Below are 27,962 nucleotides of genomic sequence, written 5' to 3'. Positions count from 1 at the left end.
AATTGATGCTTTCAAAATGAATTCTATTGTAAAAACTGCTATAACGATTATTACAAACACCGAGTGCTGAAATAGAATGCGTATAATAAAACCATTAAAAAAAATATAAATTAATGATAATTTGGAATCATAAATACTTGGCAGGAACGAATATCAGTCTATTCTATGCTTACACATTAAAAACTAGGCGTTTAATTTGTGTTTAATCATACAAGTTAAACATCATGCTGAGCGTTAATGTTACAACATAAGGGAATAGAATACTTCAAAGTGTATAAAAAAAATTTGAAATATATATATATATATTTTCCTCATTCTCACAGATTTCCTCATCTTTATCGTTTCAAATTAATTAATTAAATTTCAGTATATCACCGGGCGGTTTAAAATTAATGTTCTTTGCCTGATTTGTTTATATATATAAAAGTATAACAATGCTGTATATATATATATAATTAATAGTTGTAAAGTAAACCAAGGTATAAATAAGATAAGAGGAAAATAATTTACCTTTTTATCCATTGTGAATGTGAGTAAAAATTAATTCTTCTACACTAAAGGTATACAGAATATACGTATTGAGTTATATATCTACAAACAATTACTGCGATCTTGTAAACACTAATATACATTTAAACTTCAACGTATACATTATACAAGCACATTTTTGTGTAATATTAAAACTGTGGACAATGACAGTACTGTATCTCTACAACATGAAATCGATGTCTTTCAAGGAAAATTCCCAAAGATAATAATAGGTATAATGTGGCCGGAGAAAATAAAAAATTGAAAAAGAATTGTATAAAAAAAAGAAGGAGAGATTGAATGACGTAAAGAAGGTTGACATGGTATGGTCATATGCATAGATTAAATGAACACACACTAGCTAAAATTGGAGAGAGAGAGGCTAAGCGAAAGAACAAAGGGAACACATCACAACATGAATGGCAAACAATAAAAACGAAACTTTTCACATGCGGATCACCATACACATGCTTGCTAAAAAACGTAGGCACAAAGTACAGTGGCGAACACAAGTGAGACGCGCGGTGTATAGGCCTAAAGGATTTAGCTTTTAAGAAAAAGATTTGTCAACACTATTTTGATACCTAAATTCTCCCCTGCTTTATTTATTTACTTATTTATTCACTGCTTTTATGTTTATTGTAATTATTATTATTTTCTAAGGTTGCCTTATTAGCTTAAAGATCTAAGTCTATGCATCCTCCATGTACTTGGTTGTAGTAGTAGATGTAGTATGTGGAAAATAAATTAAATCGATTGAATCTTTTTATTTGATTTTGTTATATATTTATTTTTTTAAACTATTCAAAATTATATTTATTTGTATTTATGTAAAAGAAAAGTCGTTATACAGTGATCCAGTTCGCTGACAATATGTTTACTTTATAAATTAGGGTATATTGGTTTTTTTTTTCTGTATTTCTTTTGGTGCCGAAATTGAACAAAAATTCAAATCAATAGCATCAATATATAAGCCTGTCCGGATGTGTCTAGTTCTCAACAAAGACACAGCCTACGTTGTTTTCATCTTTTACAATGTGCCATTTATTAATAAATTTAAACATATTATTATTACTTACCAAACTCACGTTATGCTCAATTAATTATAAATATATAAAATAGGTAATGTTGTTGGGTTTACTGTGACAAACTCTTAGAGATGTTCTGCAAAAATGTCTTGAAATTGAATGCTCGGATTAACCAATAGCCCAAGTGAGAAACGATAAAAACCAGTGAACAAATAGACGCGTTGATGTTCAATTCAAACAAAATATTGAACTTGAGATAATTCTTTATCATTCATTATTGAGTTCGGTAGCATTCTATATATTCATACACTTTCGCAATACAAACACAGCCCACTTTTAGCTACTACGGACCCAATGTGTGGTATTGTAAAATGTAAATATTTTAGAGAATCAGGAGTATTATGGCTAAAAAATGTCAAAGTTACAAATCTGTAATTTGCTGAATAAAGTCGCTCATTATAATGTGACATAATAGCTTAGTAGATTAAAGTAAATTATTTAGGCCTACATACCTGAAAAGTTCAAGAAAAAAATAGTCAACCAGAAGACCATTCCGTATTTTTTACCTCTTGTTAGTTCTTTTCCGTCCTGACATGGTGTATCTGTAAGAAAATCTTTGTGCAATTAAGACGGAAAGAAAAATGTGTGTGGACAGATATCATCAAGTTGCAGGGGAAAAGGGCCCTGCAACCATGTTAATGTTATTTTACTTAGCCAAAAACTGGCGTGGTAATCTGTTTACAGCGTGAGTTGAAAAGGATGAGGTGCTCACGCTGTCAAAAGATGATTGCGAGGGCGCCCCGCAATCACATTAATTTTCTTCGAAAGTGAATAACTTTATTACAAACTACAAAATTACTTTCAAATTGTGGTCAAAGGTTATACCGTTGTTCATGTGTTGGGGACATTAAGCATAATTTAAATATAACTTAATGTTATGGATCAGGTACAAACAATTAAGAAATCGACACATAGTATTATGTACATCATGAGATTGCTATACACTGTAATCCAGCCTTTTCACAAAATTTTTCTTCTAGAAAACTACCAAGGTAGCCCACCATGAGTTCATACATTAAACACATCCAATGTGCTCCATAGTTCAAACAATCTAATGTGGTGCATGCTTAGACACATACAACATGGTCTATTAGACATATTCAATGTGGCTCATGCAATACATTTATGACACATCTAATGTAATCTATACTTAATAGGCACATGTAATATGGTACAGAGACGGAGAAGAGTTAAATTACTAAAGTTATATTAATTTATTATTAACTTTTCCATGCTTAGAAACATCCGATGTGGTGCATGCTTAGACACATATAATATGGTGCATGCTTAGGCATATCTATGGTGCATGCTTAGACAAATCTAATGTGGTGCATGCTTAGACAAATCTAATGTGGTGCATGCTTAGACACATCTAATGTGGTGCATGCTTAGACAAATCTAATGTGGTGCATGCTTAGACATATCTAATGTGGTGCATGCTTAGACAAATATAATGTGGTGCATGCTTAGACATATCTAATGTGGTGCATGCTTAGACAAATATAATGTGGTGCATGCTTAGACATATCTAATGTGGTACCATGCTTAGACCATGGAGATACCTCCATGCTTAGACACATCTAATGTGGTGCATGCTTAGACATATCTAATGTGGTGCATGCTTAGACACATCTAGTGTGGTGCATGCTTAGACAAATATAATGTGGTGCATTCTTAGACAAATATAATGTGGTGCATGCTTAGACATATCTAATGTGGTGCATGCTTAGACAATATAATGTGGTGCATGCTTAGACATATCTAATGTGGTACCATGCTTAGACCATGGAGATACCTCCATGCTTAGACAAATCTAATGTGGTGCATGCTTAGACATATCTAATGTGGTACCATGCTTAGACCATGGAGATACCTCCATGCTTAGACAAATCTAATGTGGTGCATGCTTAGACAAATCCAATGTGGTGCTATGCTTAGACAAATCTAATGTGGTGCCATGCTTAGACAAATCTAATGTGGTGCATGCTTAGACAAATATAATGTGGTGCATGCTTAGACATATCTAATGTGGTACCATGCTTAGACCATGGAGATACCTCCATGCTTAGACAAATCTAATGTGGTGCATGCTTAGACAAATCTAATGTGGTGCATGCTTAGACAAATCTAATGTGGTGCATGTTTAGACAAATCTAATATGGTGCATGCTTAGACCATGGAGATACCTCCATGCTTAGACAAATCTAATGTGGTACCATGCTTAGACCATGGAGATACCTCCATGCTTAGACAAATCGAATGTGGTGCCATGCTTAGACAAATCTAATGTAGTGCCATGCTTAGACAAATATAATGTGTTGCCATGCTTAGACATATCTAATGTAGTGCCATGCTTAGACATATCTAATGTGGTGCATGCTTAGACATATCTAATGTGGTGCATGCTTAGACATATCTAATGTGGTGCATGCTGAGACAAATCTAATGTGGTGCATGCTTAGACAAATCTAATATAGTGCATACTTAAACACATCCAAATTGGTCCAGACAAATTCGGCTTAATTAATCTTAGAGACACTGAATGCTGAAAATAATGCGTATAATAAACAATAAACGATAATTTGGAATCAACATGAATACTTGACAGAAACGATCTATCTCGAAGTTATTTTACAGTAGCTTTATTAAAAACGCACACTAGTCATGTAATTGGCTTTCCTTACTTAAGAGTTATTAATAATATTGAAAATATTAGAATACACTAAAACAAATTTGTATGTAGTGCAAACTACTCACCAAAATCGCTTCTGTCAAGAAATATGATCAATTATTATATCTGATTACGTAATATTCTGCAAACAAATTCTTGTATAGATGTGCTGCAAGAAGACCTATATTGTATTCCCTATTATTCACTTTCATTACTAAATCGATCTGTTTGATATGGTCGTTGTTTCATTTTCCGTGACTTTAGCTTTTAATATCTATTTTGTCATCATATTCACTCTATGCCCTGCAGCTGTACTTTTTTCTGTTCATAATTTTATTTACTGGTATTATATTCATTTTTTTATGTCTTTATTGTTAAAATAATTTATTAAGTTTATTTATATTTATTTTTTTCTAAATTTAAATTTGTAAAGGCAATCCCTTCACAAGATTCAAAGTAATGGCATAGCATTTGAACTGAATTCAAATTGAATCAAATATTAAAACCGAAATGTAGAGTAGAAATTACTCTATACATTGATATAAAAAATTAAATGTTTTACTACTGTACTTATGGCTATTTTTGATCAAACCCTAACCAAAATTGTTTAATAATCTAGAACTCAGTGTTTTGTTAACTTGTGTACATACGGTACATATTCATAGCTATAAACATGTGCATAACGATGCTTAAATGAATCAAAGTATAGGCCTATCATATATTATATACCGTATATATGAGAATTTTAGTAGTCATATCTTAAATCATTTTTATATGTTTTAGATACTAGTGGAGTTTGTTGGGGCTGAAATAAGGGTGTTTGGTTCAGTTTCTTCCAAAAGCATTTACATTAAAGCAAGATTGGTAGAAAAAGATTTCACAAAAACAATTTACAATTTCTTTTTCGTTTTACATAGGTGCCATATCTAAAGAAGGGAAAATTCACATGCGAAAATGGTAAAATTTGCGTTTTTTGTGGAGGAAAAATCACACACCTGTTACCCTGGCAAATCATTCATATTTTTTTCCAAAAAATATTTCAGTTTTGTTATATTTTTTGTTAAACAAAAGTATGAAGAAAATCCATTTTTTGGCTTTTGGCCACTTTTTAATGAAATAGGTTGATATTTGTAGTCTACTAACCGCTCTTAAATACTTTTATCGTTTTATACATTTTAATGTAAATACGCATTAACTCAGCTTCGGCTGAGACAGTGATATGAAAAAAGAAATTGAAATGGAGAAAAGGTCTATCGATTGCTACTATCTTACTATACTCATCCCATCTTCATCTTTTGTTTGTCTTTTTAACTAGCACCAAAACCGTTGTGATTTTTAATTGAAGAGACATTTGTCAAATCGACCCTTTAAAAGGATATTTTATTGTCCTCTATTATTTTTTAAAAACATTTTCTACGGAAGTGAAAACTTCACGCAATATCGCTGCATATGATTTCAGGTGGCGCATGCGCAGCAATCAAAAGCAAATACCGGAACATCATTTAAATTTGGTTATGTAATAAATAAAAAAAAAATCATGAAAGGTCATGTATCTATTGTCTGACACGTCAACTCGATCAAAAATAGATCAATAATATATATATATATATATATACGTCATCAATACGGTGATCAGGACAAAATCAATAAAAATCAATAAGGTTATGTAATAAATCCAAAAAAATCATGAAAGGTCATGTATCTATTGTCTGACACGTCAACTCGATCTAAAATAGATCAATAATATATATATATATATACGTCATCAATACGGTAACCAGGACAAAATCAATAAGGTTGACGTCATCTGTAACAATATGTGAAACCCATCGTGTGTTTATACTCCCGGTCCAATTCATTGAAATTGGTCGGATTAAAAGAAAGCATTCAAACACTTGCATTTATATAATCTCGTTATCAATTTATTACAACATTGTTTCAATAAAATTATTTAGTCTTTTATAATAAAGACATGTAAATAAATAGAAATTGTGATTGAAATTTTTTATCACAATTTATTTAATTTAACCTTGATTTATTTTAAAAAAACATAATTCAAATATAACTCTATATTGATAAGGCTCAGGTGCAAATAAGAGAAAATCGACAAATAATGTTCTGTACATCATGAGATTGATATACAGTACTGTAACCCTTTTCACAAAATCACATTATTTCTTCCAAGGTGGAACACATCAAGGTGGTCTCGACAGATCCACCAAAGTTGTTAAACACATTAAATGTGGTCCATAGTTCAGACCATGTGGCTCATGCTTCATTAGACACATCCAAAAGGGCCATGTTTAAACACACATTTAATGTGGTTCATGCTTAGAGACATCCTTTGGATTCCATTCTTAGATATGTCTAAGGTGGTGCATACTTAGACACATCTAATGTGGTGCATGCTTAGACACATCTAATGTGGTTGATGCTTAGACGCATCTAATGTGGTTTATGCTTAACCACATCTAATGTGGTGCATGCTTAGAGACAACCTTTGGAATTCATTCTTAGACATGTCTAATGTGGTTGATGCTTAGGCAAATCTAAGGTGGTGCATGCTTAGACACATCTAATGTGGTGCATGCTTAGACACATCTAATGTGGTGCATGCTTAGACATATCTAATGTGGTGCCATGCTTAGACATTCAATGTGGTCCACCTTGGATGCTTAGACAAATTTGGCTCAATCTTAAATACACCAAGGTGGTCCAGCCCATAATTTAAAACACATTCTACATGGTAAATAGGATTATGATTATTAATATTGTCATCATTTCAAATTAGCCTCAGCTCAAAAATACACCAAGTACTGAAGAATTTCATACAATAGTACAGTATATACAGAAATTAAAATAGTTTTGCCGCCACCAGAAATCCATAGACACGTAGTGTCAAAATTCTTATCTTGTAAAGATGTTGTAATATATTTTATTATTTTACTTATTATATTATTATTTGTTTTATTAATTTTACAATACAAACCAGAAACAGCAAAATTATACTTAACAGACTATTACCAATACAACTGAAACATTAATTAACACTAATCAGAAAAAAACTACAAAAGCATAACATTATTATTCAAATATGATTGATAATAAAGATAATTGATGTAACTTCAGGTCAATAACTGAATAAAGTAAATACAAGAAAAAAATACATAAATTTAACCTCTTTTAAACATTATACTGTACTAGCAAAAGCACACTAACAAGCAAAGAACTTATAACTAACAGATTAAACCATCAACTTAATTGAAATAATTAACATAAACAAGCAATATGGATGAGAATGTGATAGTATCTCGAAAATGTAATAGTCACCTTATTTTTGGTTAGAAACTATAATAAAATATTGCTACATTACACTATAAATAAATATTGGGGATATCAAACAAGAATGTTTGTTGATTTTTATCAGATGCTAAGCTTTTTTTTTAAATTTTAAAGAATGTGAAGGAAATGCAAATGGTACAGATAAGCAGACCTCAATGTCATGATTTGAGCATTGTTTTAGCTTGACTGTCACAGAAAATTGTTTCTGTTTAGATAGTGTTACCAGAGGCCATTTTGATATTTTTATTCCAGCTAAAGTAGAGTTATGACACGCCATATGTGCAAAAATGCTTTTCTTTTTACAAATAGTAAGCCGAATGGACATATTTGGGCCATTGGTCAAGGAAAGATTTAATACAGAGCTGTGCATTTTACAAATAATTACACTTTACCAAAGAATATAAATAGGTAAAGAATCAACAGTACGCGCTATTATATATAGAAGGATAGGAAACGCGGACGTGCTTTCATGGACGCGTAAGAATCCAGCAGCCGAACGACGGCGGGCTCTAGATATGGTTCCCGTCTAATTCCACGTTTGGATGGATCTGATGTGTTCTCGCGTCTGTGCTCTACTAATTTTGATATTATTAATATTTTGATAATCATTTTGATAAATAATCATCGTTTGCATTTTTATAGATAGTTTTACCTTACCCACGCCTGAAGGTGGCACACTTCTTCTATCGAAAAAGAAGTGCGCCACCTTCAGGCGTAGGCAAATAGTAACCCGGATGTGGTTTACGCCGCCAACGGAACTGTTGTATCTTCTCCTTTTATTATCTTTGACTTTACACACAAAACTTTATACTTTTTTGCTGGTTGAACAACAATTGCTTATGATAAAAGTGGCTTATATGAATTTCTTCTATACAAACAAATCATACTGCAAACTGACCTGAGAGGTTTGTATAAAAACGTCATAAAAATAGAAAAAAACATCAATTTGAATACAAAAGCACTCAAAGATTTGAGAAAATATGTAAAAAACTGGAATTAACAATAGTGGATTTTTGGTCGTCAATTAAATAAACTCATTGGTCGAAACATTCCAAATATTCGTAATCACTAAAATAAATTTATAGAAAAAAATGTGACAGAAAGGTATTATTATTATTATATTTGTATAAAGAAAACAAATAGTGGTTAATATTTGATATTCAATAATATATTAGTGAAGACTTACAGTATGTCTTGATACAAGACTTTTCAAACATAATTATAAATATATCTAAATAAGGCAATTAAAACTCTAAAGTGGAAACCCTACTAGAACATGTGAAGAACAAAAACTTTGTTTTCAAAATTTGCTTCTGTTATTTATAATCTTTCCTACAACAAGAAGTTGTCTATACAATTTTCAAACTGGGTTGATTGTGTTAAAACATATATTGCCCTGTATTTTTTGTTTCACAAGAAAGTGTCCCCTCAAAAGGATGTCCTCTGAATAGAATCATTTTAATTTAAAGGTGGTAAATTGTTCAAGTTTCCACTTTAGGTTTCTATGGAAGGAATTACAATAACTTCATTGGTACATCATTGGTGATAAGTAGAAGCCTTTGAAATAATCAGCTATTTAATCTGCATTTCTTTATCTTTAATATATTTCTCTGTGAGCAGCAAAGGTGACTGAAAGCGCTTGTTGCTTACCACTTCCTCTAAGCCCTGAAAGAAAAAAAACAAGAAAATATCACTTTACTGCAATAAGGGAATTTGCTTAATTTATGTGGAACTTTAGCCTAATCTATACTTTTGTTTGCTCTGTGTTTGCCACTGTTTGCGAACTTTTGCAAACTAGTTTTCGTCAGTTTGTCAACTGGTATACATTAATAGGGAACTTAGAGAACCTCTTGCCAAACTAAAACTAGCTAGTGACTAAGGGGAAAGTGTTCAAATGATATGTTAAAAATCCAAATGATCAGTGATGAAAAACTTCAATTACAAATTTTACAGTGGAAAATACAATATGATTATTATTATTAATTATTACTGTTGAATGTTGTTTAATGACTTTTAACAATACACATTTCTGATGTCAAATGTTTTCCTATTGGTCATCTACTTCCATCTATTTGATGATAACAAATACAGTAATTCAAATTCAGTTATCTTATACTGATTACTTTTTATATTTACATACATTTTCTAAACAATTTATCAAACGTTTTATATGGAATTAGTCTAGGCAACAAATTTGAAAAAAAAAATGAGTTAGGGGGAGTGGTATGTTAGAGGTTGTCAACATAGCCAGATATCCTAACAAATCCCTTCTGATCACTCTAGGCCATGTTGACTCACTTCAGTTTTTGCCTCGTATTGGCGGCCATTTTTAAAAATGACCGCCAATACGAGGCAAAAACTTTTTATATAAAATGTGCATAAAATCAGATCTAAATAAGGTAGATACACAAGCCTCTAACATTCCACTCCCCCTCCATTGATTTCTAAGCATCTTTACAGATTGTTGTCCTCTAGACTAAATAGCTACAGGTATAGGCTAACATTATAAGACTATTAAGAAAAGTAAGGTTTGTAGTACACCATGTGTTTCTAAAAATGATGAACCAGCGAAGCTATAGAAATTCACATAAAAAACAACTTAAATCAACTGTTTTTTCATTAGTGATATATGTGGCTGTCCATGTTTAACCTGGACTAGTATTATTCAACTAGACAACGATGATGAAGACATCATTGTTGTCTTGGCAGATTGAACCATACTGTACCTTATGTAATGTAAACACTGGCATTGGTTACACTCCACTGGAATGATGGGGTCAAAATCTACTGGTAGCATACATGAAATGTATTGACATTCCCAACTTTATTTCATATTTTAAATACATGATGTACATGGAAACCTTAAGTTTATAGTGCCTAATCACTATGCATTTATTTGTCATGCAAATCTTTACAAAAAAGTCTTATAATACACATACCTCTCCAGCATAAGAAACAAGAGGTGAGACTTCACATATGACTAGAGAATGATCAACATCATTGGCACTACGTCTGTAATGATAAAAATGTAAATTGTACTGATGGAGTTTATCTCTTTGACCTTAATAGGGAGCTTTCACAGGAGCATGTAACGCTATTTCCCAATATTGAACATGCAAGCTCCGTCCACTTTGTAAACAAATCTATCTCCGCATACGCAAGCATCACAAAAAACTTTAGTTACTTGCATCGAGAACCTTATTTCTGGAAAATAGCGTAAACCGAAGAGTATCAAATTAAGTATTTATGCTGCGAATGCTTCCTAATAGTTAACGGATATCTTATACAGCAGTAATAAGATTTTGTCTAGAATAATGCTGGTTCTCATCGGATGGGGTTAACAGCAGGCGAAAATGCATCAATTGCTTGGAGCAGAATTATACACTTCATTGATAAAGTACATACAGACTTAATGTTTCACATCCCACATGGTAATAAACGACTAAATAAAAACTATTGTATTATATAATTGATTGTGGTATACAACTTTCTCCATAAACTCTAGATTATTTTCCTCCACAAAAACAATGTTATTATGCACAAAAAAACCAACTAGGTTTATGTCATTTTACGCTGCAACCTCAAATTAAGTGCAATTTTGAGGCTGCCTTTGTAGTAACACCAGACTGTCATGACACTAATGACAACAATGTCAGTAAAGTGTAAAGATAATCTACACTAGCAATTTTAGTTTTGCCAACACCGAATTTACCATTGTTTGGAGAGGTTTGTGGTGCCTATAACTATACTAGTTTGTGGACACTGTCATTTTATTAATCTTTAGCATCACATGACTACTATACTGTTATTTGATTGGCTGAGTTACAATCTTCAGCAAACCAGTTTTTCAAGAAGGTGCATGATGGCCTAACTTCTGCAAAGCAGAAAACTGGTCTACACTGGCAAACCTTTTAAGTTTTAATGGCTTATTTCATTTGTTTGTGATTCTTTAACACTTTATATATTAAGGCTAAACTCAAGAATATGTTGGTTCTTTGCTTTTATGACATAAATATTAAACTCTATAATTGACATGGCAAGGAAAGGAGAATAAAAAATAAACTTAAATAAATTAAAATTCGGCACAAAAATGCACACTAGTTTCTCCCAGTCAAACATGTTGGTGAAATTGGAATCGGAGTGCTTTAATGATTATAATTCATTGTATATTTTAATTAAAAGAAAAACAAATAAAACAAAAGAATGTATGATTTTAAAATGTAATCTGAAGAATTTTATCCATGCAAAACAAGGGGAGGATTGGATGTAATGAAAGGATAAGGAGTCAAATAAAATAAAAATACTGAAAGTTTAAACATTTAGTAATGTATAGGAATTTATAAATAGTAAAATGTAAGGATGTAAGATTGATGATTGCTTTGATACAATTTTATAAGAATGATTTTCGCTTAATAAGATTTAAATAAATTGTTATATAACTAGCCCGTACCTAGTTTAACTCTATTCTTAAAGTACCCCTTTTCAAACAAATAGATCAACAGCAGATAAATGATGATAACTAGGTATTACCTATATACTAGCCACCTCATCATAATTTTTCCTCTCTATGGGTAAATAGAGCTCCCTATACAAACCCTGCCTATGGGCTAGTACAGGTATAAAATATGAATAATATATACTCTATTGAAAGAGGTAATTAAAGCCAACTTTGGGGCATGAGACCATAATAAATTGTAAGTCATTCAAAATGATATATGTGTATTTACAGTAAATGTTAATGATATATTATTCAAATATTGCAATAATATAGTGATAGAATAGCTAGCTGATCAGTGTTTTTGTATGAATATAGAAAAAGCTGAAATATTGTGTAGAAAATAATAGTTCTAGTGTATGGGAAGGAAATTTGTAGAAAGAAACGTTTCCAAAGTTTAAATGATAAATCGTCGCCATTCTTTCAAAACCTTTTGTCTTCAGAAAATATAAGGGCATATATGTTTAATATATTTTTTCGCTTGTAAATGTGTAATCTGTATAAACAAACAGATTTCACTAAAATAATACAAAATAATAAACAAAATTCTGTTTTTAATCAGTATTTTGAATTAATTCATTTGAAAACGTACATGGTTTTGCGTTTACCCGACATATGCTAGGAATTAATTTTGTAGTATCAAAAGCTGGTACTGTATTGAATATACAATACTTTGTATATAGTATATAAACAATTTTTTGCCTTTTTGATTGGCTGTTGCTACTACAAATGTCACCATTGTTTGAATCATACCTCTGACAACAAATTGGGTACAATAACTTAATTTAAACAATAGTACAATACAAGGTTTTGAAAGAATAGCAACGACATGTAAAATTCATGATGAATTAAATTTGATATATAAACTAAAAAATGTATTTAGATCTAAAAAAATATTTGTTTACTGCAAATTATACCTGTCATTTCCATTCTTGTCAGACGCCATTGTTTTCGGTTTCCTGTAGTTTAGCAGACAAAGATTTGTAAATAAAATAATATTTTTTTCTAGATTGTTTTTTTTCTTAAAATTATATTAATAATTGATAAATATGATTTCATAATTTTATATACTCATGCATGATAAACATAAATATGTTCATTAGTGTTGATAGGTGTGTGCTTGAATAAATAATATTAAAAAAATACATATTAAAATACTAATCCTGTGAATTGTAAAGAACTAGAAGATACTGTGTAACTAGTTATGATGATTCAGACAAAAGTTTATATATTTTTTTTATATATTTTATATAATTATTCTGTGTTTTAGTAAGAACAAAAACTTTGTGCTACTACTAACAACTAATCGGAACACGCAAAAAAAATCTGTTAAAGACATAATCAAGACTTTTTTTCTGTACATGTTCCTCAACTGGATGCACTTTTTGTAAAAAAAAATGGTAAAAATTGGCACATTATTAATTGTAAACGAGGAATTTTATTGACTGATTCAACTGACCATAGTTGTTGAACTGAGCATTGAGATTTGTTTTTTTGCATGAGGTTATATTCTAGAAACATGAATGTGTACAGCCAACTTTCTCAATACTGGACACCTTTGGGCCTAATTGTTTGGTTTTCTGAAAAGTCTGGTGTTCAGTATGTGGGAGCTTTGAACCTAAAAAATGTCTGGCTTTAGGAGAGTTTCTAGATTTCAGTCCGTTGTGAGAGTTGATTGTACAGTATAACATTTTCACTGAGTGCACCAGATGAACTGCGAAAATAACATACAGCAAAAAAATCTTGAATTTAGTGACTTGTCTTGTAGTTAATATATATAATAAATTTAGTACTTTAGAGTGAACTGTATATATAATTACATTGTAAACATATCCTAGATAAAAGATGATGTTAGTATTCAGTGTGCCCATATTTATTATTATAATGTACAGTACATAGACAAAAACTTTATTTGTATTTATAAATAGAATTGTATGTTAAAATTGTCATGTTCACCTTATTGTTGTGTCAAGTTTTAATCGTTTGCTGGAAGAAAAGTAGTGAGAGAGATTTTTAAAATAACTACTGTAATATAGCAAATACAGACATCAATCCTACAATCGAATTATGATCTTTTTGACAAAAATACTACATAAATATCTAGAAAATAATTTTTTCCTAGCTTTCCCTCAACCCCACTGAACATGTATGTCATTTAAGAGTATTAATGGTTTTATAATTGTTTAAAGTGGCAAATTTATCATGTGAACGTATCAGTTTTATTCTCTAAGACACTGACAAGATCTATGATATCTATGAAAATGATCAACCTCTTTTACAAAGTAATTCACAAGAATAGATATATAAAAAATGAACAAAAACTTATTTGAACTTATCAGGCCTTTTATCTGGATTATTATAAGACTGTTAGGGTAATGTCATATCCTTAAAACATTTCCACATGTTCCAAATGGGCTGACTGAGATATTTTAAATTGCTGCATATCCAAGATTTTGCTAATGTATCTTATAATTGTTATAATTATTATCAGTGATGTAGAGGCCCTGGTTTAGAGACCTAAGTGGCCCTCAAACGCTGGAGGACTTGGGCATTTTTAGCCTTTTTTGACTAGAGGCCTTTGGACATTTTGAGTAGATTGGTTATTATATAAAACGAAAAAGTATGACTATAAAAGTTGGGGTTGCAATATGTACCACTCCTTCAGTCTGGCAAGAAAAAGTTCAATTACTGTAAAATAGATAAGTTCAAGTTGGGAGAAAACAAATTACAGTATGAAATACCTTGGAATTGCTGGAATCAGGGAATCATTCTTGTCAACAAAGGATCCACCAGCATTCAATACCCATCTATGGTGTAGGGACATTAGTGCATGCTTAGCAGTTGTTGGGTTGTCTTTCTCAGCCTTATCACTATTCTTTAGTGGTGAAAATTCATCCTCTCGTAGGACCTCAAACACTACAAAATTACTATTAAAAAAGGAAAAAAGATATACTTAATTGTAAAATTGTCTATATTATATGTTCTTATTGTATTCAATATACAGTATTGTTCAGTACTACAAAGTGCATTCACTTTTCCTGTACAAGATATGTCAGTAAATGTTATTCAAACATTCTGGCAAAAAGAAAAGTTTTGATATATGACATGTGACATGGATGAAATATATTTCCTCCATGCATGTGACATATGAAAAAACACTTTCTTTTACATACATAACATATGGCAACTAAATCAGAAATACACTATCCGTTTGATATGTTGTAATGTCAGTAAAATTTGTTTGTAAATCTTGGCAAATTGATCACACTGAAATCAATCCATTGGATATGAGTACAATTGTATTATGTTTTTTTTTAAAGTACAATCAACTCTCACAATACCAAACTCACTGAAAACAAAAAGTTAAAAATTATTTTACACAGAAAACTATAAACTAAAGTTTTAAATGTTCAGTTATTTAGAAAAAAACTAGATAGAGCAGCTTACTTTGAAAACTCGAAGACATCAAAGACAAACTTCTCCATTTTTATGCCATTTGGTTTTTCTGGAGTTATTATATTGCCCTGTTCATTCACATACGGTATCTTCTTCTTGGCCACATGGTGTTTTAAGAAAGGTTCATTCTCACTGAAAAAAAAAACAACAATTCACAAATTAATATTATTTTTTGGCCCTAAAGCTATCTACACTATAAAACTTTATGTGACAAAAATATAATGTGCCCATATATGCATATGATGATTTCATATTACTACCATATGTGGGCACTCACACTTTTTTATCAAATTAGTTTGATAGTCTAGACTGTTTAATTTTAACCACATTGCTTAGAGATGAGGCGTTATCCTAACCCTGCACATGTGTGTACTGTAACTTGATGAGCAGAACAGTCAATCTTTCAACTGAATAGTCTACCACATTCAACCCATAAACACTTTTTAGTTTTATATAATAATTATTAAAATAAAAAATCTAACTATTCATACTTGACAACTTCTTTTAGAAAATCAAAGGTGAAGAAATGGTTGCAGATATTGCCAGCACTGAAAACTAAACGTCCATCTTCATTTCTCTTTTCGGCTGTTCGTAACGTTATCTCACTGTATTCCACAACCTGGTATTTCCCATCCACACGACATACAACACCCACTGGTTCTGTTGGATATGATTTTTCAACAACCTAGAAAAATAAGAAAAAAATGTGTTCAGATTAAAGCTTAAAATATTTAATGTAATAAAATTGTACTATAGATAATTTATTTGAAACTTAATTGTTTCATTGTAGTTTATTTAAAAAAATCACAGTTTCATGTTTGTCTAATCTATAGTTTGTATAAATGCCATCTACAAAATACAATTTAAACAACTATGGATCACCTCCAAATTCGTATCACTGGTTTTAAACCTTACATTTTCTACAATAACCTAGGTTCAAAGTTACAGTAACTCTTTAAGCGTGGTTCCCACTAGAAGGCAACGCAGCAATGCAAAGTGACATAATGCGTAATTACAAGTGGGAACCGATGACACAACAGTGCTGCCAACATCGCTACGGGAAATCAATTTGATTTCACGCAACAACGCAAGGAAAACATAGTACAGCGCGTACTCAAAAGTACGTCTACGGCATGCTAACCTTGACGCGAAATAAGCAGGTTTGATTTCACGCAGTCAGGGGCACAATTATTTGAAGGGAATTTGCTTATGTTGTGTAGGTTGGGTAACGTTGCGTCGATAGTGGGAACCAAGCTTCTCTTTGCAGAAACCTATTCATTTTTAAACCTTACCTTAGCTCCGCAGTTAGCTCCTTTACTTATGCAGAAACCTATAAATGTTGGATCAGCCATCTTCACAAGAATGTTATCGACACAGTAGACATGTATGTATTGAATTCCACGTCGTTCCATATCGCCAAGAACCTTTTCTCCAAGAGCTCGATACAATCCACCATTTCCATCTAAAGGAATAAAATAAAAACAATCAAAACAATTTCTTACTTGAATCTTACTTGAATCTTCGGGCTCTTGATTAAGGCAAATGCCTTTTAAACGCCCTCCATTTCTTCTGTATTTATCTAGAATTGGTAGCAAAATTTATCTCCCATTGCTCTGTCTTTGTTTAGTTGATCCTTGAATGCATTTATGTTTTCTGCTTGTACTGTAGTGTGGTATAGATTGTTCCATGTGTTGACGATTCTACATGAAAAGGAGTGGCTTCTGATTTTCAGTCGGGCTCTTGGCTTTCTTAATTTGAATTGATGGCCCCTTGTTCTACTGTCCTCTCTAAAGTCAAAAAAGGTTTCGGCTTCAATACCATCCAAGCCCTTGATAATTTTAAACACTTGTATAATGTCTGCTCTCCTTCTTCTGTAATTCAGTGTAGGTAATCCAAGCTCTTTTAATCTCTGATCGTAAGATTTATCTCTTAACTTTTTGACAATTTTAGTGGCCCTACGCTGCACTCTTTCAAGCTTATCCAAATCACCTTTTAGGAGAGGGTACCATATATAGCTTGCGTATTCCAGATGAGGTCGAATTATACTTTTATAAAGGGGCAGGAACATATCCTTATCCATGTAAGCAAAAGATCGCCTTACCAATCCAATGAGTCTATTTGCTTTATTTACAGCTTCATTCGTATGTAGTGAAAATTTTAAAGACTGATCAAAAGTAACTCCAAGGTCCTTTTCAGTATTGGCATTTGGCAGATCCTCGTCACCTTCCTCTGTTGGCATAGTGAATTGCATTTGTGGATTTGAATTTCCATAATGTATTACTTTACATTTATTAATGTTGAATTTCAGCTGCCATCTTTTAGACCAATCGGATAATGCCTTGAGATCATTTTGAACAGTATCATTTCTGTTTTCATACACAACATTAAACATCTTAGTGTCATCTGCAAACATCCATACTTTAGATTTAACTGCATCAGGTAGGTCGTTTATGAAAATTATAAATAATAAAGGGCCTAACACGCTGCCTTGAGGGACTCCGCTTTTAACCGTAGACTATTCAGAAAATGCTTCGGCCACTCTAACTCTTTGTCTCCTCCCTGTCAAAAATTGATGTATCCATCTCAGTAGGTTTCCTTTTATTCCGTACGCTTCCAATTTTGTTATTAATCTCTGGTGGGGGATAGAATCGAATGCCTTACTAAAATCCAAATATACAGCATCAAAGTTTTCCCCCGCATCCAGCAATTTCGTCCATTCTTCCATCACCTCCAGCAATTGTGTGACGCAAGATCTACCTTTCCGAAACCCATGCTGTGCTTTTATAATAAGGTTTCTATCATTTAGAAACTGTATAATTTTGTCTCTCACAATTGATTCCAAAAGTTTGCATACGACAGATGTCAAACTTACTGGCCTGTAGTTTCCGACCTCCGTCTTGTCCCCTTTCTTAAAAATTGGTACTACATTTGCACATTTCCAGCACTCCGGTAACTGTCCAGTCGATAGTGATTTGTTGTATATTGACGTCATTGGAGTTGCAACAATTTCTTTAAGTTCCTTCAGTACTCTTGGATGCACGTCATCTGGTCCAGCTGATTTATTTGAGTTCATCTACTGAAGGCATGTAAGCACTTCCTCCTTTGTCACTTCAATTGACTCCAAATGGTCATCCACGTCAACTCTTGGTGTAACTTCTGGCAATGACTCGAGGTCTTCATTCGTGAATACACTTGTGAAAAATGCGTTGAAAATTTCCGCTTTATGCTGATTGTCATCAGCCATATTACCCTTTCCATCCTTCACCAATCCAATAGATTGAGTTGTTTTGGTTTTCTCTCTTACATATTTCCAGAAACTTTTAGGATTTGTTTTTACTTCATTGCATATTTTCCGCTCCAGTGCAATCTTTGCTGCCCTTTTTTCACCTGTTACTATATTTCTTGCCTTTTTGTAACTGTCATAATCCTTCTGTTGTCGAGACCTTGTAAACTTTTTCCATGCATTATGTTTCATTTTAATTTTCCTCTGAACGTCACCAGTCATCCAGATAGGTTTATTTTCTTTTTTTATGTTTGACTTGGGAATACAGATCTGAACAGCATTTCTTATTGATTTATTTAAAGCTTCACAGGCCTCTTCAACATTTGTATTTTCAAATTGGTAGTCCACCTCAGTAATCAGTTCTTTCATTTTAATATAGTCACCCTTGTTGAAATTTAGCTTATATTCCATTTTCTCTTGTATTTTAGTTACACAGTCATATGAAAACAAGATTGTTACGTGGTCGCTTTTTCCTAATGGTGGACCTATCTCAATTTCACTTATTTTGGTTTCATCCATGGTGATTACTAAGTCGAGTATGTTAGGTGTTTGACCATCTCGAAATCGTGTTGGTTGCTGTATACACTGGCATAGAAAATTATCTCTAAGGCATTCTATAAACCGATTACTTTTATGTGTTTCATTTTTATTTGTACTCCAAGAAATCCAATCAATTTCAGGAAAATTGAAATCTCCTAACATGATGAAATCAGAAATACTATTTACAGTAGTTCACTTGCTTTGTTGATAGCAGATAGTAACGCTTGATTATTTTCGTCAATACTGTTAGGACTTCTGTAAATACATCCGCATAATAGTTGTTGCCTTTTATTTATTTCAATTTTGATCCATAGTGCTTCCACAAAATTTAAATTCAGTAATTCGTTACAGATACTGGCATTCAGCTCTTCCTTCGCAAAAATAACCACACCTCTACCACTTCTGCCAGAATCAAATTTTGTGTATCCCTTGATGCTTAACTCAACTTCCAATATGTCTGTACAAGTTTTGTTATTTACTTCAGTTATTGCAACCACATCAGGTTTCCTTTGATTTATAATATCACGTAACTCACCCATTTTATTTCTCAGGGCATCTGCGTTTGTGTAAAGAAATTTCAACGACTTCTCATGAAAATCAACAATATCATCGTTTCTTAATCTAGATTTCTTCTGCTTTAATCCTTCTATAAAAGTTTTAAATTTTTTCTTGTCCTCTGAACATTTTTTTTTCTTATAAATTTTTGTTTCACTTTTCTTTCTAAGTTAAAATAATTTTCTTCAAAACAAAAAGATTCTATATTTGAAAATTCTTTATGATGATGAACTAGGGCCTCGAAAACGATCAAACGCCAGTTCGCTATCCCGCTTCATAATTTTACCTCTTCTTATAACAAGATCAATCTCGCCGTTATCTTTCCTTGATCTTAGTTCCTGTCTTAACTCATAGTTCATTTGCCTCTCTTTTTTTGATCTATCAGGATTAATATATATGTTCTTTAGAAATGCGTGATCCGTGCTTCTAAGTTTTTTTGCATTTACCATCACTTCCCTTTTACTTTTCAGGCTATCCAAAGAAACTCTTGCCATTCTACACCCGTCTTCCGTGTATTTCCCAAGCCTGATCACTTCAGTTATTTCAACTCCCTCTATCTCTAGACACTCATTGAATAATTTCTCAATAGCAACCCTGTCTTCCTTCAGTCTCTGCTGAGAACTTTGGTTATCAGATTCAGGTAGATTTTCGATCACAATATTTAATTTACGAGATTCTCTATCTCTATATTCTTCAATGCCTTCCTGAACACTCTCTTTAATTTTCCCATCCATTAGATCGTAGCTCTCTTTTAATTCTATCAAATTATTTCTTGTGTCGACCTGGATTTTTTCAATGACTTCAATGTTTTTATTGGTTATTGATGCTCTAAGCGCCTGATCTTTTTGCGTTTTTTCCACAATATTTAATCTCGCATTCATATTTTCCTGCAATTCATTTATCTCCGCAATTTTCTTCAACAAAGGTAACTGTACAAGGCATGTATCACATGACCATAAAAAATTCTTTATTTCGCTGTCGGAGAGGAGAGCATACATTTTATTTGAGAGTTTTGAACATTTCAGGCAGAAACACCTCTTACAAATGTCACAATTTACGCCCTTATCCTTTTCGCCTATGATGGTTTTACAGATAGCACAAGCTCCCTCAACTGACTGTGGAGTTGCTTCCTGTTCAGGTTGGCTAGGCCTAGGCCTAGCATCTGCAGGCCTAAATCTAGGTTCCAGTTCCATATCCTTTCTATCCCTTGCCTTCCCTCTAGTAGTAGGCCTACCTTCAGCCATGGTTGTTAAGTTCAAGGAACACTAGGCCTAGCCCCTACACCCTGCTTCCAGGACTCTATGCTCCTCTGTATGGATACTGTAGGCTTCACATGGGTCCAGTTGACTTACCCCGACTTAGCAAAGACGCTTCCAGAATATCGAAAAATATATCCTTTTTGATACAAATTTCTTGGTACTAGTACTTATTATCAATTAATATATCATATCATCCACTTTGAAGAACAATTTAAATCCCGGTTTCAAAGATTTTAGCAGATTTAATTCATGAGGTTCAGAGCAAAATAAAACTACATGTTGCATTATCGAATAGCGCCACCACAATTTACCTAACTAAGCACTGCGTACATAGAAACCTATAAATTCATCAAAACAAACTGCATTATTTTACTATCTAAACATTATGACTCTCAAAAGTTATCATTGTAAACTTGAAAGGAAACATGTTACTAGCACTGCAGTGCTTATGTAAGCATAGCACCATTCTCATGAGTTGTTATATAGCACATCTCAAGTCTAGAGATTTAATAGTTTTAAAGTGTGGTTACACCATAACACACAATACAATAGTACACAGACCTAAACAAAATACATTTAACTGTCTGATCATTACATGTTTGCTGGTTACATGGAGGTATAAAATAATGTTGGTTATGGTTTTTTTTTGTAAATACTTGTTATATACAAAAGCTAACATTGGTTGCACATTTTGCCACTAGCAAAGGTTTGTGAGGTTTGTTAGTGAATGAAGGTAAGATTCTAGCCCTGAAGGCAAGATTCTAGCCCTGAAGGGTGCCATCGTCTTTCTTACCTGGAGCCCGTGCTATTTTGCCTTTGTTACTCATAATAATCTTGCCATCAAATGACATACATGGCAACATATTCTGTTCAAAGAACACAATATCTTCCTTCTGAAGGCCAAAGAAGTTACGCGATGCAAAGTATTCTTCTGTTGGTTCTTGAGTATGTTCACTCGTCATTATGTACCTATAAAATATCAAATATATATTAAAGAAAATGTTTAGAACACATAGAAGGCAAAAGAGAGGGGCAATTGCATATAAAATCAAGATATTAAATGAGAGAACAGGGTGTATAAAATGCCATCATAAATTGCTGCCAAAGCTTATGAAACAAATGGTTGTTGTTTCGTTTCGTTTATTTTTCCACTCACTTATATATATAATTTTAACAAACATGAGTATACATACAAATGTGGGTGTTGGTCTTGTCAAACTTCGCTCCATAGGGATAGGGAATTCAATAACCAAGCTCACCATAACCATGTTTTAAAAATTGTTTGGAGACAAATATTAGAGTTGCGAATAGTGAGCAGACATAAATCCATCTCTGATTGGTCTGTCAAAAATGTGCATGCTTTTTTGCAATATTTTACAGTTGTGCGGAGCAATGCAGATGATGCCCACTTTCTAATGGCATGTCAGTCAAACAGTTAACCAGGTAAATTGTTTTATTGCTATTTTGAACAAATTTAAGTAAAGTACAGGATTAAAAATAAAGTTGTTGATTGATGTTTCTTTACTTACCAAGGTATTGTTCCAGATAAGCCAGTTTCTTCCTTTGAGTACCGTTGTAGACGTAGGATTCTCTCTGCCTGTAGATGGTAGAGTGGCTTGCCTGATGGTAGGCCTACGTTATACATGCCTTTTGGATAGTTTACACCCAGCCTTGTTCCCTGTCCTCCTGCCAGCAGTAAGACACAGACTTTGGATTTTCCAACTGCTTCCAAACCTAACAAAGTAAAAGATTACATATAATATGAATTATATCTTTATCGTTTAAAAAATTAATTAAATAATTTTCAGTGTATCACCGGGCGGTTTGGAATTTATTTCTATGCCTGTTGTGTTTATATAATATGAATTAATGAACATATGATTACAGTATGAAGTAAATGACTTGGGCTTTTGCAAGATTTCTGAAAAGGGGGTTTGAGGTTCAGGGATCAAAATAGTAATTTCAGAATTACATGATTATGGTAGTGTACAGTACATACAGTATAATTGTACATAAAATGTACTCTACAAAATGGGTAGAAGAATGAAAAAAACAAACAAAAGAAACCAAGTGAAAGCTGGAGAAGGGGTGACTGCTTTAATTCATACAGACTCTGTATCTACTGTATGTATTGCAGTTCAATAGTTTCATTAGACCGACAGCTCAGGGTATGAAAACACCCTGGGAGAGCCCAAAAAACCTTGTTTAAATCTCTACTGTATGCTTTGAATACATGGTTTGACTACCATCACAAATCGAACTCTCTGAATATCAAATGTTATAAAATGTATACTGAACGCTGTTTAGAGCACATTGTATACAGAGGTGCATTTTTTACTGTTCTGATACTCACCAGTCTTTTCCCATTGCTTTAAGATTTTTCCGGATCTTGTAACAGAGCCAAACATTTCTGTTGGAATTGGTTCCATCTTATCGTCAACTTTTGTTTGTGTGTCCATGGATGCGGTGGCTGCATTGAAGAACCTAACGACTTCTGCAATATTTGTGTTTGTGATGTCATTGTACAATACTTGTTTGCTTTTTTCATCTAAATCATTTACAAAATCTAGCAAATGCTCCTGGTTGTGCTCTGCTAGTTTCTTGCGAAGACTTTCAAAATCCATAATTACTTTTTATCTATAATATTGATACATGAAAGAAATAAATTAAAAAAATTTTAATCAATAACTATTGTACGGTTTCAAATTTAAGGCTATATTAACATTATACAGTAATAAAAAATAAAAATAATTTAATCAATTCAAACTGAACAATGTTATTGTTCATTATTGATGACTATGACTATGACTATATTTTAAAAATAATATTTCATTAAAGACAGCTTAATTGGTTAATCCTATAGTTCCTAGAATGAAAAGTTTTCTAATTTCTTTTGATTAATGCAAGTCAGAACAATGTATGTTTATCTATTGATTGACGTTCATACTGTAGCATAAAACAGACCTTACAGTACACTACAGAAAGTGTTTCATTGCAAAAAAACAGAGTAATTCTGTCTGGAAGAATCAATCCTTTAGGAACAAATGGAATTCTAATCTAATCTTTATTGTATTATTGATGACTTTATCAATTTACAATAACAAAAACAGTCAATGATGATCTGAATAGGCTTATTGGTCAGCTTATTAAGGCTGGTTGCTGTTCTATTGTTAGTCAACTGAAGCCATTGTTAATTGAAAGGCTTGTTACATAACCATTACACCAAACTTGCATACACATGCTTGTAGTGAAATTAGCCTAAATCACAAACAGCATTTAAAGACACAAACAAATATATATATTTTTTTTACCGGAGAAATCTTATGTAGGAGAATTTTACAGTAGGCGGAGGTATGCACTCTCGGAGTGGCTTTCTAGTTGTCTTTGTAGTAAAACTATTGCCTCTTTTTATGCTCAAGATAACATCTAAACAAATTGGAATTCTATTATAATCTTAATTATATTATTGATGACTTTTCAATTCTTTTTTTGTAAGTACAGTAAATGATCTGAATAGATTTAGTTCAAAGCTTTTAGGCTGAGACAGTTTGTAAAGGTGTTGTGACTATCTGTAGTCCACTGTACTGTATTTCAATAGAATTAGAAGAAATAACATGGCATTGTTTTCCTAATAGTTAGTACAGTATTATTTTACAGTTATTAAAGATAATTTAAAAAAAAAATGTCTTGTTTTAACCACAAAATCAATATATTATTAATTTATTTTAATCAATATGATGGCACTATCAGTGTCATTGCACTGAAGCACTAAGTGGATCACAAATAACTTTGAGAATAAGACATGAAAAAAAAAATAATAAAAAAAATAAATTATACTTTAATAGTAAATTAATTAAGCAAAATCTAGACTGTACAAGAAAAAAAAGCACTGACTTAATTTTTTTTTTTAAGGGTCAGTATAGTGTAGTATTCTGTAACTATAGAAACAAGAATGTAATCAATGACATGTACTAATATTACTTAAAAGGCCCATGAGATCAAAAGATCAATTCTTGAGTGGACTTCATGAAATACTTGAGAGTTAAATTCAAGAGATTTTCCTTTGTATTGTAATTGTTTTTAATATTCAATGTATTTAGTATACAAAACTACAGTACTGTGTGTAAAGCACCACTGTACGGTATTGTACATACATAAATTTATAGTTACTCCGCCGACGTCATAACCAATAACGAAACTAAGACATATATTGGTATGACGGGTGGGCAGTTTAAAACTAGGTTTAACAATCACAAGAAATCTTTCAAAAAAGAAACGTACAGTAAAGAATCCGAGCTCTCAAAGTACGTATGGTCTTTGAAAAGTAATGACGTAATGTTTACAATTAAATGGAAAGTAATTAAATATTCCTCCACTAAGAACGCCGCTTATGGGCGTTGTAGTCTTTGTTTAGATGAAAAGTTATGTATTCTAAATGTAAACAAAACAAATTTGTTAAACAAAAGGTCTGAACTGATTTCAAAATGTTGTCATAACAAGAAAATTTACATACCACCTGACTAAAGCCTTATAACACCTTAAGATACGGTATTGTTCAGTCTATCTGAAGACCGTTTAACGTGAAACACCGTGTAATAGACACTTGTGTTCTATCTAATTCATAAATATATATTCGCTCTTGATTTCAATTGAGCATTTTTGCTGCCTCAACGCATCTATATAAATATAAATTTACAGTTATGTAGATTCATTTTTAATACATTGTCATACAGTATGTGTTTTATAATCTTGTAAATATCAACAACTTGTTATGAGTCCAAACAATTTGTTACATTTCTGTTATTACGTGTTAATTTATTGGGTTTTAAGCATAGTCCACTGCAATGAACTATAGTTAAATGTTAGGATTTAAAATCATTTTTAAATAACCATAACTCCTACAGTAATTTAGTCAACTCAACATGTATTTACAACTTACAAGGCATCAACAATAGAAAATAAATCAATAATTAATGGTTGCTAACTGCTTACTGTACAGTAACCGACTACTGTATAATTTAATTGTAAATTATTAGGTCCTGAGTGTAACATAACATCTGTCATTTCTATTATACGTATACAAAAATTAATACTACTGTACAATACATTTATGTACTTTCTCAGTAGTAAATTTAATCCTGGGTTTTTCCCAAAAATGTTTCATAGTTTACTGTATCATATTGTGTTTTAGCCTACATAATTTCAATTTGAGCAAGAGAGTGTCTATCTTGCGCAATTTGTACATTGAATAAGTACTGTAAAAACTGTTTCACAATATTCAGGATGCACTAGCAAAGAATATAGATCATTTTGGTCGTCATTGAGTCTGGCTTTTGCAATTTACCCTTTTTTTTTAGTTCAGATAACGTAAGACATGCATCGCAAACAACAGTATTTAAACTCACAACAACTGTTGATACACAGAGGGTGGTGGTCAAGTGGATGGAACAGAGTTAACTTAATTAAATACTTTAGAAAAAATCTAATTAAAGATGTATTGACTATTGTATAATTAAAACAAATTTTTTTTTTTAATATTCCATTTTAATGTAACATAATAGTTATCCACTTTGACCAAAAATTGGATCGAAAAAAAATATATTTGCCTGAAAAAAATGTAATTTAAAACAAAAAATGGTCAAATTGGCTGCCAGCCAGTGGATTTTTGGTTGAATTTAACCATTTATTTTATAAGTGATTGACTTTATTTAAACTACAAAATAAATATTCAAAGTCTGATTTAATTAATCTTTATTTTTCATGTTTTTGGGGACAATACATCTTTAACCTTTTTAATTAAAATCTTAATTACGCAAGAAAAGCACGTTTGACACTACAGTAGCACTAGGAATGAAAAATGATGAAATGTGGCGAGGAGGAGGAGGAGGCACATTATTTTATATAACACAAAACTATCGGGCCTAACGCTAAGACGATCGGGACCAACTGGTAAGACTATCGGGCTCAACGTGGTTCTGAAAACACTGGACGATCGGGCCTAATGGTATGACGATCGGGCCCAACGCTGAAGACTATCGGGACCACGTTTTCAGGGCCCGATCGTCTTGGGCCCGAACGTCCGTGGTCCCGATCGTCTGTTCCCCACCTAGCCTAGTAGTAGAGATAGCGCCTAGATAGAGAATGGGTTGGCGGTACTAGACTAGCCTAGGCCTAATTAATAAATTATCAATATTATAATTATTATTATTAATTATGGTCAAACTACAGCAATTTGCAAATAACATTAAGTCTAGGCCTAGGCCTAGTTCTAGAGTAAAACTTACCAGTACTAGGCCTAATACGGTAATACAAGCTAAGGCCCCTAGGTAGTACAAAGCCTTATAACACTCACTGTCCTTCCAGGCGCCTCACCAAACGCAACTGTGTTTTCTTTAGATATCTAGGTCTACCGGCGGTAACAACGCTACTATGGCTATGCGGCTTTTTTAGGAGGGCCTAGGCCTAGCGAATGTTCTCATGTAACGATCGAATACTCTAGTGCAAAATAAAACACTAGGCCTAGTCATAGACGGTTTATAAATATTTCTAGTTGGGATTTAATAAGGAATACATATAATTACCTGTCAAAATACCTCCTCCGCAAATTAATTAGGTTACGGTAAACAAAACCGCTGCCCAGTAGATCGCATCCACTTAAAACACTGCCACGAAAACCGGAAGTTAAAAAACGCGTCATAACTTTTTAAGGAGGCCTATTATTATATATTAAAACATTAATCAAACA

At 32.3% G+C, this 27,962-nt stretch overlaps 1 protein-coding gene across 6 annotated transcripts; it reads right to left on the bottom strand.

Moving 5' to 3' along the window:
* Window positions 1–34: 34 nt before the first annotated feature.
* Window positions 35–27,869, bottom strand: LOC140054374 (UDP-N-acetylhexosamine pyrophosphorylase-like). Of its 6 annotated transcripts, none has more exons than XM_072099347.1 (12): window positions 27,799–27,869; window positions 23,571–23,854; window positions 22,747–22,951; window positions 22,011–22,186; window positions 16,873–17,042; window positions 16,072–16,265; window positions 15,572–15,712; window positions 14,866–15,051; window positions 14,081–14,110; window positions 13,042–13,083; window positions 10,569–10,641; window positions 6,187–9,294 (listed from the first exon to the last, which is right to left on the bottom strand). In XM_072099347.1, the coding sequence occupies exons 2-12, from the start codon at window positions 23,839–23,841 to the stop codon at window positions 9,202–9,204; spliced, it is 1,581 nt and encodes a 526-aa protein (XP_071955448.1). In that variant the 5' UTR covers window positions 23,842–23,854; window positions 27,799–27,869; the 3' UTR covers window positions 6,187–9,201. The 6 variants fall into 6 exon arrangements, 5 of the variants coding, with proteins under 5 accessions (XP_071955448.1, XP_071955449.1, XP_071955451.1 ...); XM_072099348.1 differs by lacking the exon at window positions 27,799–27,869 and adding an exon at window positions 27,502–27,583; XR_011846511.1 differs by lacking the exons at window positions 6,187–9,294; window positions 10,569–10,641; window positions 13,042–13,083; window positions 14,081–14,110 and adding exons at window positions 35–66; window positions 511–554; window positions 2,069–2,158.
* Window positions 27,870–27,962: the final 93 nt, after the last annotated feature.

The sequence above is a fragment of the Antedon mediterranea genome, chromosome 7, assembly GCF_964355755.1.
Source record: "Antedon mediterranea chromosome 7, ecAntMedi1.1, whole genome shotgun sequence".
NCBI classification, from domain to species: domain Eukaryota; kingdom Metazoa; phylum Echinodermata; class Crinoidea; order Comatulida; family Antedonidae; genus Antedon; species Antedon mediterranea.
The sequence above is the reverse complement of the archived record's forward strand: the minus strand, read 5'-3'. Positions and strand labels throughout refer to the sequence as shown.